We start from the raw sequence: 12,989 nt of genomic DNA on the forward strand, positions 1-12,989 counted from the left end.
TCGATGAACACAGAATTCTGCTGAATAAATTCTCTTCCAGAGGAGGGGACAAAAAAGTTCCAGACACTACTGTTTTCCTTAGGTAGTTCTGAAACACCGTCCATCCCCACACACCTGATTACTATGAAAGTCCACTACAGTGATGGGCACACAAATAGACAAACATTAAATACAATCCATTAAGCCAAAAATCACCTAGCAGCAGATACCAAGATTTAGCTCTTTGGAAGTAAAACAGTTATTTCTGGTTCCACAAAGCAGTACTAGGGAGAGTTTTTAATGGAGAAAAAAGCAGTCAGTGGGAGGCACAGGACTACACTCAGGGCTGGATTTCCAGTTAGGCACCGTAGGCACGTGCCTAGGGGCACCAGAATTGCAGGGGGGTGCCTGAAAGTTAAAAGTGGTTTATGTTTTAATTATACCATTTTTTGGTACTGTATTGAATAAATATTTAAATTATCATTTATATTTCTTTTCATTTCATTTTTTATGGAAAACACGAAGGTCAGCTGTATGCAGGGGGGATGCTGAAAGCGCTGGGCTCAGGGGCGCATAAGGTGTAAATCCGGCCCTGACTATACCTGGCACCAGTATGCAAACTGTATGCAGTATATAAAAGGAAGGGAAGAGGCAACACAACTGTTGCTAAGTTAAATTCACATTCAGACCTTAACTTCAGACAAAAAGGGGAGACAACAGCAGTTGCAAGACCATATGGTAGAACTGCTGGTTTGATCCTGAAGAAGAAGAGTATCTACATAAGAAACATACATACTGGTGCCTGCAGTGATAAGATGCCTTTGCAGCACCATTTTAGCAAGATGAGAGGATGTCACAAATACATTCTGAAGGTAATGGCCACATTTTCCAATTGACAAATGGCCCTTTGTAATTGGGTTGTATGTATCTTTCCATAGAATGCAGTGAGCTCCCATGCAAAAGGACAACAAAGCAATTTGCCTCCCATTATGTATCATGGCATTTATACTGTGCTCACTATTGTGGTATCTGAACAACCCATCCCCGTTCTGCCCCATTCGGTCCCCCTCTGCCACTGTAGGCGGAGGAGAACTTCAGTCCCAGTACAATCAGATTATAGGACTGAAAATCTGCAGATGAAACAATGAACATCTTTCTTTTTGACAATCCCAGAACATAAAAACAGTCAAACTGATTTACTTCCTTTTGTTTCAAAAACTCACTCTCAGATATCAGCCTGATGGAGATTTTGTAATTACTTATAATGGAAATTCTAGCTGTTTTACATGCTGGTAAAAACTCTGAGCTACAATTTATTAGGCAGAACACCCTGTGTTAGGAGAGATGTAAAGATGCCCGCGCCAAGGGGAGCACTAGGATGATTTCTGCCTCAGGGAAACAGGATGCCTGTCTGAATTTCTTAGTGAGTAGGACAAAAACACCCAGGGCCATCCCTAGCTTTTTCAGTGCCTGATGCAATCCTCCCTCCCCCTGTGGGGGGGCTATGTGGGGCCCCAGGCCTCCGCAGGCAGGAGCTGGCCCCAGACCTCCGTGGAGGACAGGGGGGCCTGGCCACTTCCTCTCGGAAGTGGAGTGACCCGGCCCCAGCTTGCTTTGCTCCCCTGGCTCCCAACTGCGTTGCTGGCAAGAGCTGGGGGGTGATTTACCCCTCCCCCCAAGCCTGAGAGCCAGAGGAGAAGAGCAGGCTGGGGCCGGGTCACTCCACTTCCCACAGGAAGTGGCCAGGTCCCCCTGTCCCCCACAGATGTCTGGGGCCAGCTCCCGCCCACAGAGGCCTGGGGCCCAAGGCTGCTCTGCTCCCCTGGCTCCCAGGCTTAGAGGGAAGGGGGGGAACCACCCCCCAGCACTCTCTGGCAGCACGGCTGGGTGGCAGGGGAGCGGAGTAGGCTAGGGCCGGGTTGCTCTACTTACCATGCAATGAGTGCAGGGTCTGGTCTGGCTACAATCTCCAGGGGAGTGGGGGCAGGGCTGGGGCAGAGCAGGGGTGGCCTGGGGAAGAGCCAGAGTAGGGGCTGGAGCAGCATGCAGCTGCGCAGGGCACCAGGAAATTTGGTAACCCCCAAATTTCCTGGTGCCCTATGCAGCTGCGTGCTTTGCGTATGGGTAAGGACAGCCCTGAGCCCACCTACTACTGAATTCATTCATGGTGTGCAGGCTGCTCCCTTATGCATGCTGCTCCTACTCAATGGGCCAGTGAGGAGGAGGTGAGTGGGACATGGCCCTTGTCATCTCCCTTTCTGCTCTGGGTTACCCTGCACTCCCAAGGGAGTAAAGAGGGAGCAGTTCCTGTATGCACTGATTGCACTTCTGACTACTTCTCACATGCAGGAGAAAGAAAGATCTAAAGAAACACCTTTTCCTCTCCCCTCATACTTCCACTTACTGCACACCTGCATGAGGACCAAGCATGATCTGTCCCTAAATGGCTACATATATTTATGAACACAGGAAAAAGAAAAAAACAGATTATGTTTCTGTCAGTGCTAACGGAGAAAGGCTTTGTACTGAAAACAGAAAAGCCAGGAGAGTTCAATTTTGTACTTGTTCTGTGAAGACTGCACAGCTTTGCTGCCAATAGCTAAGAGCCTAGATAAATTCAGTGGAGCAGAAAATTGCATCTGAGCCATGTTGTAAGGATGAAACACTGGATTTTATTAAATATTTGAAAAATCAGCCTGATTTTCAAGAGCTGTGTCTGTGCAGTAACAAGGTCCGGTGTTTAAATTCAATTAACCTAAAAGGGACTCTGTCAAGGTATTTTTCATAATTAGAGTGAGAAAAACATTCTTATTGCTTTTCTTACCTATTCAGACTTAAATCTGCCTCCTCCTCACATTGTTTTTGTTCCTCTTTATCTGAGGACATTACTTTGCTATTCATAGAATCACAGAAATGGAGGGCTGGAAGGGACCTTGAGAGGTCATCTGTGCCAGCCTCTCTGTGCTGAGGCAGGAACAAATGTACCTTGACCTAGCCCATCCCTGACAGATGCTTGTCTAATCTGTTCTTAACAACTTCCATTGACGGGGATTTCACAACCTCCCTGGGATGCCTATTCCAGTACTTACTATCCTTATAGTTAGGAAGTTTTTCCTAATATCTGACCTAAACCTTCCTCACCGCAGATTAAGCCCATTAATTCTTGCCCTACCTTCAGTGGACATGGAAAACAATCGATCAAAGTCCTCTTTAAAACTGCCCTTAACATATTTGAAGACTTATCAGGTCCTTCCCCTCAGACTTCTTTTCTCAACACTAAACATGCCCAGTTTTATTTCACATATCCTCATTGGTCAGGTCTGTTAAGCCTTAAGTGTGGTGCCCAGAACTGTACACTGTAGTCCATCTGAGGCCCCACTAGTGCAGAGCAGAGTGGGGCAATTATCTTCCATGTCTTACATATGACGCTACTATTAATACATCCATTATTATATTAGCTTTTTTTTTTAAACCGCTTCACATGATTGACTCATATGCAATTTGTGATCCACTAGAGCAGTGGTCTCCAAACTTCTTTGATCGCTCACTCCATCAGTAAAAAATTTTTGAGCACACGCCCCCTGCTCCCGGCCGAACTGTCGAAGCAAAAAAAAAGCTGCTTGGACTCCTGGCTGAACTGCCGAGGCGAAGGGTAGTGGGAGAGAGTGGCGCTGCTCCAGTAGTGCTTCTCCTGCTGCACAGCATGAAGGATCCTCTTGCGAGCACCCCACTTTGGAGATCACTGCACGAGAACACCTACATCCTTTTCAGCAGTATTACTGCTTAGACTGTTATTCCCCATTTTGCAGTTCTGCATCTCTGATTTTTTCTTCTGAAGTGAAGTACTTTTCACTCATCTTTACTGAATTTCATTTTGTTGATTTCAGTTGAATTCTCCACATTATAAAGGTTGTTTTGAATTCTAATCCTGTTCTCCAAAGCGCTAGCAACTCCTCCTGCTTTGGTGTCATCTGTAGATTTTGGAAGCCTACTCTCCACTCCATTATCCAAGTCTTTAATGAAAATATTGAATAGTATAATTCGTGGACAAACCCTTGCGGGACCCCACTGGTTACGCTCTCCGAGTTTGACAGTAAACCATTGATATCTACTCTTTGAGTACAGTCTTTCAAACAATTGTGCACTCACCTTATAGTAATTTCATTTAGACCACGTTTCCCTAGTTTGCTCAAGAGACTATCATTTGGGACTGTGTCAAAAGCTTACTAAAATCAAGATATTTCACATGTACAGCTTTCCCCCTCCATTAAGCCAGTAACCTGGTCATAGGAGGCATAATTTGTTCTTGACAAATCTATGTTGGCTATTACTTATCATCCTATTCTCCTCTAGATGCTTACAAATTGATTGTTTAAAAATTTGTTCCAGTATCTTTCCAGTTACCAAAGATTTGCTGACTATAATTCTTCACATCCTTTTTGCTCCCCTTTTTAACAACAGGTGTTGTGTTTGTTCTTTCCTAGCCCATTGGGACCTCATCCATCCTCCATGAGTTCCTGGAGATAATCATTAATGGTTCTGAGATTGCTTCAGCTAGTTTCCAAAGTACCCTGGCTAAAAATAACTGTGACAAACTGGGGCTGATGGGGCGGGGCAAATGAGGGCCTGACCCCCCCCAACTGTGGGGGGGGGAAGGAGGCGGAGAGGGGTTTCCAGCACTTTCCACCCACAGTGGAGGCCCCCCCACCAGCTGCGGCCCCACCACCGGGCTGAAGCAGCAGATGTCACAGAGGTCTCTGGAAGTCACAGCATCCATGACTTCTGTGACATAATCTATCCTTAATAACAACTGTGGTAAGTAACAGGTCACAATTAACCTTTTTAGTGAACACTGAAGCAAAATAGGCACTGAACACCTCAGTCTTCTTGAGTTCATCCATTATTAGCTCTCGTTCTCCACTAAATAGAGAAGAGGAGGTTACTCACCTTGTGAGGTAACTGACGTTCTTCGAGATGAGTGTCCCTGTGGGTGCTCCACTTTAGGTGTCAGTGCGCTCCTGCGCCTTTGAACCGATCAAAGGCGCAGGGGTGCACCGACACCTGAAGTGGAGCACCCACAGGGACACCCACAGGGACACCTCTCGAAGACGAACTTAAGCCTTCCTTTGTCTTCTCTTATGCCTACAGAACCTGTTCTTATTGCCTTGTATGTCCCCTGCTACGTGTAACTTGTTTTGTGCCTTACTGTTTCTGATTTTGTCCCTACATACCGTACTTGTGCTTTCTTTTGTATTCCTCCTTAGCAATTTGTCCATATTTCCACTTATTGTAGGATTCCTTTTTTGATTTCAGCTCATTAATGAGCTCCTGGTGAAGCCATATTGGCCTCTTACTATTCTTCCTATCTTTTCTCTGCCTTGGGACAGTTTTTATTGCAATTTTAATTCATTAAACTACCAGCTCTACTGAACTCCTTTTCCCCTTAGATTATCTTCCTGGGGGACATAAACTTCCTGTTCTCTGAGTTTGTTAAAACAAAAAGCAGACTAAGTCTAATGTCCTTATTCTGCTGCTTTCACTCCTTCCTTCCCTTAGAATAATTAAATCTATCATTTCATGATCATTTTCACCCAAATTCCCTTCAATCTTTAGATTCACAACCAATTCAGCCCAGGTAGACAGAGTAAAGTCTAAAATGGCTCTCCCCCTAGTTACTTCCTCTACATTCTGAAATGAAAAGATGTCCCCAATACATTCAAAGAACTTATTGGACATTCTGTGTTTTGCCATATTACTCTTCCAACAGATGTCTGGGTACTTCAAGTCCCCTATTACTGCCACGTCTTGTGCTTTGGATATTTTGGTGGGTTTGCCCATTATTTCTAGGCTAGCAACTTTATTTTAACTTGCTCTATAACAAACAGCACTGAAGCATCTAGCAAAGAGTCCTGTGGCACCTTATAGACTAACAGATGTATTGGAGCATGAGCTTTCGTGGGTGAATACCCACTTCGTCAGATGCATCCATGAAAGCTCATGCTCCTATACATCTGTTAGTCTATAAGGTGCCACAGGACTCTTTGCTGCTTTTACAGATCCAGACTAACACGGCTACCCCTCTGATACGTGAAGCATCTAAGTTTGCATACAAATAATTGCATAGCTTGAAAAAGGGGAAGACAAAAACGGTATTGTAGAGCTCATTTGGATATCAATCATGACAGCGTCCCTTAAAATAGCACACACTATTTATGGGGATTTTGGTAACATTTTGTAAGGTATTCCTAGTATCCCCATGCATCTTAGATATGTGAGAATATTTAATGGCAATTCTCGTTGTGTACATGGTTTTATGTACATGGTCTTCTATATAATGTTGTATTGTTGTGCAAACATCATAATGTACCAAGGCAACAGAGTGCAAAGAGCAGGCAGAGAATGGACCATAGAGTTTGGTGGATTTGTTTGATTGATTGTTTTTGCCCTCTCTGTTTCAGAACTCTCATCTTGTCATCCATTAAAATATGACAACAAAACTAAAATTCTCCTTTATATATACAAACCCCTCAGATGACTAGGGACCTGACAACTCCCAGACATTTTCAGCCTGTTTAGAGAATTTTCTCTTGAAAACATTTTACATGTTTGCAGTTGTAACCAGGTTTTAATGAATGTACTAAAGAGAACACTTCTGGAATACCGGGACATCAGATGAATTTGTCATGATCAAAGACAAGATGATTAATAATAAATGAATCCAAGATGATAGGATACTTGAAATACTTGCCACTTAATTGGCTACTTAACTCACTATGTTGAATAGTTGTTCATTGTCTTTCTCAGAATTCACAGGGTGGAAGGGGTTGACTCCAAAATCCTCCCCATTCATAAGCACCATGTATGTTTGATAGATAAATGGGAGAGATTCTGATCTCAATTAAATCCAGTTCAATATCCATTAAATCAATCATAACCTCTCCTCTGGCTGAGTAAGGTTTGACTTTTCTCCCTTTGGTACCCATCAATGTTGTTTTCATGCATCATCCACAGCCAGGTGGTGCTACTCAAGAGACATGCAAGTTATCTTCCCCAGCCTCAAGGTTCCACACTCACAGCTCAGAGAGACTGTATTATCAGTAGGTGACTGGAAAAGCTCTAAAGTTTCAAAGCATTTGAAAAAAAAAAAATGTGATTCTTACCTATTTTTTTAAAAAACTACTCTTTGTTATCCAAAGCCAGTGCTACTGAAGTCCCATACACATTATATCTATATTGTGCTTATGGAACAAAATGTGGGAAAAAATCACCTTACACTTACTGTAACTAACCATTACACATTTATGTAGATGGAATTACATGGCAAAAAAGGGCAGATACCATTTAACATTACCTTTCAGAAGTAAGGGCATGAAAGGAATTTTCGGAGACTTCATTTTCTTGAATGCATCTCTGTAGGCTTTGTGATTCAGAGAAGGGTCCTGCAAAATCATTTTAGTAATAAAAGAGAATAATCAATAGGCTATAAAAAGAGCAATTCTAAATCCATTATAGGCTTCTGAACTGAACGTGATTTAGATTTAAAAGGTTCTTTGGGAAATGAGGTAGATAAAGGTTTCCTAGGAGAGGTGAAAAACTAAACTGAATAGGAAATGTAAACAATGAAGGAAATAGAAATGATTATATTCCTGTACATGAAATGGTTCCATAATAGAAGATAGCTATATGATAAATTCACCATTTGACTGTTCTGTAATTTCCCCACATAATCTCTATTAGCACTCTCTCGTCATCTTAATATCTAACAGAATCTGTTCTAAAAAGTGCCATTTTCCAGTGAAAAATTAACTCATTAAACAATACAACACATATCAGACATCTTAAAGAAAAAAATAGAAGGCAGCTGAGCGGTTCTATGCAATGTAAGTACTGTAATTCTAAAACTCTAAAATAGTACATACTATTAAATGTTTTTGTAAACATTTCTAACTTGAGACCATGTAATTATTGTATAAGAATTCCAATTGTGATAATTATGTAAAAATGAAACAATCATTAAGGGGCAGATTTTGCCATCTTTACTCAATTCAGTGGTAACCTTGCTAGCCTCAGGGAAGGCAAAGGAAATACTCATGCTGTGTAGTATCTCACAACACAAGTAAAGGAGGTAAAGTGTGGCTCTAAACTTTTGATTTTTTCCCCCCTTTTTCATGCCTATTCTCTCTTTCTACAGACTTTTTTGTTTTGTTTTGTTTTTATAAGACAGATTCTAAACATCTTTTGTTGGGTAGCAAGAAACTGGTGAGTAGCTACCATGGTAATGGAATTACTTCCAGATTTACACCAGGAAACCCAAGCATAGACTTTGGGTCTTTATTTTCCCCCTGTGCAAAGTCCATGAGAATGAGTGTTTACACTCTTTTTTAAGACCACTGCAGCACAACTGAGATGTGTTAGGCCTGTGGCAAACCAAGATCAGAGAAAGGCAATCTCAATTTTAGACAATGGCAGTCAGTTCCACCGCAAATAAGTTAGAGGGGGCACAACTGAGGAGCTAATTTTTTCTGGCACTAGCACTGTACTTACTGTCAAACTTTCAAGTTCGGTGAAGAGTTTCTTAAACTTCCCAGGGATTTTCTGAGGTGGGAGGAAAAAAGGAAATGGAATTAAAGAAATTAAATATGCAGAAAAATACAGTTTTCTTTCTGAGATTGTCTGTCATGTTTAAAGTATCAAATAGCACCAAGCCACTTCCCCAGTCAATTACCATTCTTTTCCCAGTACTAAAATCCCCAGTTATGAATAATGTTTAGAGCAATACCAGTCTATTAGATTTAGCAGCCTTGCCTTTTGAGATTCCACACATTCATGATTCTTTTATGAAAATTGTTTCTGAACATCTGTTTTCATCTTCCTCACTAACTTCCATGTCTGCCCCATTTGTCTTAATGCATTTGTGAAGATGGAAACACCACCACAGGCTGACAATTTAAATACTCAGTAATTTGGATGCAATTTCAGTAACCTCCTAACTCTTTTCCTAAAATGTGGGCTTAGGGTTCAATCCTACAAGTCAATGGGCCAGATTCTTGTCTCACACTAACCTCAGTTACTCCTGATATATATTGATGTAACTGGGAGGAGAATCAGGCCCACTGAGACAACTCATACAAATACATTTTTGCAGGATTACACCCTCAATTTTAAAAAGATTTACCTGTGCTGTATAATTAAAACACTAGCAACTGCACACCTAAAGAGCTGCATGTGGAACTGTACTTCCACAGATTTCAACATCTTCAACCAGAGGAAGTTAGATGCCTTAAAACACAGTATATTGAGCACAAAAATAGTAGGGCATGCCTGGGAATGCAGCCATCTATTTAAGAATGCAAGTGCATATTCAGCATAGGTTGGTGTATAACTGGTTGCTTGAATTTAGGTGACTTAATTTGCATATATAAGTAATAATGATTAATTTGTAAACATTGCTCTCTATTTCCTAGAATTCAAATTACTGATGCATACAAGCTTTTGGATTTTGAAATTTTTCTGAAGTACATTTTTGCAAATTTAAAGAATGCCAAGCAAACAACTGTGGCTACAGACATTTCAAAAAGAAAAAACTGTGTGTGTGTATTTTATTATATTTATTCACATGCACACATGGAGTGTATAAGACAGACACTTTATCCATTGTTGATGCACTGATAAGTACTGAAATTGTTCAGATAAACACCACATTTTATTCAGAGGCTGAAATACATCAGCAGCACAGAACACATTCCAAAATCAGCCAAACTGCTGCAGTTCCGCTGCTCCAGAGTAGCCATGCAGGTACCTTTTCTACAGTATTTACTCCCAGTCCACACCTTTTTACTCTGCTCCCTCAAAGAGTGGGATGGAGGCAGGCCCCAACAGGTAGGCAATGGTAGCTTAGCTCCTGAGTGAGCAGCATTTCTGGTATGGAGGGTGGTTTAGGAAGTAATGCAGAGGGGTTCGCTTTCTGTGCAGACAGATGCCCCAAGATTTGCAAATTTCTCTGAAGATTTTGAGCCATCCAATCATTTACTGGTTCCTACCCTTTGCCTTTCTGGGCTCCCACAAGCTCCCACAAATAGTAGGGCATGCCTGGGAATGCAGCCATCTATTTAAGAATGCAAGTGCATATTCAAGCTCCTCCCCATACTGGGAATTGTTGGTTCTTGTTTCACCACAGCATTAGTCATTGACGTATGCAGTTCATTTTTCTTTCCATGTTATTTTGTATGGGAGGGGATGACTTCAGTCATAATATGGCTGAGTATAATCCCCTTTCTGCTGTTTGAATTCTGCTTGTTGTGCTTGAGGGTATTTTTGACAGCATCCACTGGAGGCACTTTATTCTTGTTTGCATTATAGATTCAAATCCTTTGGATTATTGACTGCTTGTGGTTTATTCTGTAATACCAGTCAACACTTCCCTGATTTTGGGTCATCAGCAAATATAATTAGTTTGCTGGTATTACCACTCAGCAATTTATTTTGATGGAAACAGTAGCAGTATAAACACAGATCCTAGTGGAATCTCTCTCTTAATATTCTCACCTCTGTTTGGCAAATTGTAACTTCTTTAACCATTAATCTAGGGTTTTAAATATGTTACTTATTGATTCCTGTTTCCTAAACTTGTTGCTCAAAATAAACAGCAGGGCAAGAGTTTAATCAAGGGTTACCCTTATGAGGGTTTCTTTTTATTTTGTAAAATTTTAAATGAAACCTCTTCCATATGTAATGATTCTGTTTCTCTGGAATCCATTCTTTACTTAAATTTAACTAGCGTTCTCCACTATAGTTCAAAACTGTACCACTAATAATTTCTGGACCTTTATGGATAAGTCATCTAATCTTGGAGACCTTTCTTTGCTTTATCCTTATTTAAAACTTCTGCAAGAATAAATTTAGTATTCTCAGGTGGTCTGCATTTACAGGTAATGTAGACATCTATATACTGACATCCCCTCCTCCTCCCAACCACCACCACCATTTTCCTCACACTTGATTTCAGCATGTAGAGCTAGTATTTAAAAAAAAAAAAAAAAGACACCATCAAAAACTTGTATAAAATATAGTTTTGACAAGATTGAAAAGATACAAAGACATGGCTTACCTCCCAGGTTTGAGACAGCCGGCTGACAGATGCAGTGTTGAGACCCATAACAATGGCAAAGAATGAGTTCAGGTTTCTTTGGGCTTTGCAGCTGTAGAACAATAATGTTTTTTAGAAAATGGACATTACACTCTAATTTCCTGTTCTCAGAGAATAACAGATAATTGGGATAGAAAGATATCCCAGGTTATCAAATCCAACTTTCCTGCACTAATACAAGATTGTCCTCTACACTAAAATGATTATCTGTTCTTTACCTCACAGAATGATTCCTTGCCCTCTATTGTGTTGTTATATAAATATTTTTACCTTCCTTTATCATCTTTTCTGTAAGTTATACATATTCATTTCCCTACATTTCTTTTCACAGTCAAGGCCTGCAATCCTTTTTTCAGGTTTGTTATCCTTCTTTGTCATAATTTATCAACTTCTCACTCCACACTACACCCCCACACTAAAAAAAATAGAAAACTGTACACAGTACTTGAATTCTAGCCTTACCAATGACATGTATCTATGGGGGGGGGCAGTTTCTACATTTACTTTTCTATTCTCTCATTTGCTACTCCTCTATAAACATAAATCCTGCATCAGATATATTCTTTGCAACATCACACCTTGACCTTGCCTTTAAATTGTCATCTATCATCATGCAAGGACCTCCTCCACAATGCTGCTCTTAAACAATCTCTTGTATACTTCTTTGGGTTTGTATTAGTATTCCCTAGTTGTATTACTCTGCATTTATCTAAATTAAATCTCTCCTTATTGTTACTTGCACATAACACTAAACTCTTTAGGTCATTCTGTATTTTCTCTCTACCCTCCAATGTATTTGCAGTCCCTCATGATTTGTTATGGTCTGCTAATGTTCAATTTACATATCTCTCTGGATTAATTATTAGTTAATACTGGTCCCTATTACTGATAACTGTGAAATTCTGCTGGTTACCTCTCTAATTTCATGTTTTATTATAAAAGGAGAGATTAATAAGACTGGGGCTTTTCAGCTTGGAAAAGAGGCAACTAAAGGGGGATATGACAGATCTATAAAATCATGACTGGTGTAGAGAAAGTAGATAAGGAAGTGTTATTTACTCCTTCTCATAATACAAGATCAAGGGGCCACCAAATGAAATTAATAGGTAGCAGTTTTAAAACAAACACAAGAAAGTATTGTTTCACACAACACACTGTCAACCTCTGGAACCCTCTCCAGCCAGAGGGTGTTGTTGAAGGCCAATACTAAAACGAGGTTCAAAAGGGAGCTAGATAGATTCGTGGAAGATAGGTCCATCAATAGTTATTAGCCAGGATGGGAAGGAATGGTGTCCCTAGCCTCTGTTTGCCAGAAGCTGGGCTTGAGTGACAGGGCATGGATCACTTGATAACCTGTCAGTTCATTCCCCTTTGAGGCATCTGCTATTGGCCACTGTCAGAGGACAGGATATTGGGCTTGATGGACCTTTGGTCTGACCCAGTATGGCCGTTCCTATGTTCTTATATATGATTATTCCCTATTTACTTTTAGCCCATTAGCAAATATGTAATCACAAACTATAGCATGCTATCCAAACAGTATCATTCCACTTTCTCAAGCAAGACTGTATCTGAAGTTCAACTATAAAAAATTAGATATGCTGGGATTGTGTCTTAAAATTAACATTAAGCATATGAGCAGTCCCACTGTCCTCAGTGGCATTACTCATAAGTAAGGTTAAGTACGTGCCTAAAGGTATGTCTACATTGCAACGTAAGGTCAGACTCAAGATTAACTCCCGTTTCTTGCACACGCAAGTCATGCTAACCCAGAGATCAGACCCAGGGTAATAGGACCACAAAGGGGTGGAAGTTCTGAGCTTGAGTCAAGCCAGAACCCATGGTTAAAGTCCTACTATTTTGC

General features: G+C 40.7%; 1 protein-coding gene across 1 annotated transcript in view; it reads right to left on the minus strand.

The window, feature by feature from the left end:
• Positions 1 to 12,989, minus strand: part of RAPGEF5 (Rap guanine nucleotide exchange factor 5) — an 85,068-nt gene that overhangs the window by 12,850 nt on the left and 59,229 nt on the right. Inside the window, exons 11-13 of the mRNA XM_032783394.2 lie at positions 11,087 to 11,177; positions 8,524 to 8,574; positions 7,331 to 7,418 (exon numbers count right to left, since the gene is read on the minus strand). Of these exons, the coding sequence (XP_032639285.2) occupies positions 7,331 to 7,418; positions 8,524 to 8,574; positions 11,087 to 11,177 (230 nt within the window). The remainder of the gene's footprint in view (positions 1 to 7,330; positions 7,419 to 8,523; positions 8,575 to 11,086; positions 11,178 to 12,989) is intronic.

The sequence above is a fragment of the Chelonoidis abingdonii genome, chromosome 2 (genome assembly GCF_003597395.2).
Source record: "Chelonoidis abingdonii isolate Lonesome George chromosome 2, CheloAbing_2.0, whole genome shotgun sequence".
NCBI classification, from domain to species: domain Eukaryota; kingdom Metazoa; phylum Chordata; order Testudines; family Testudinidae; genus Chelonoidis; species Chelonoidis abingdonii.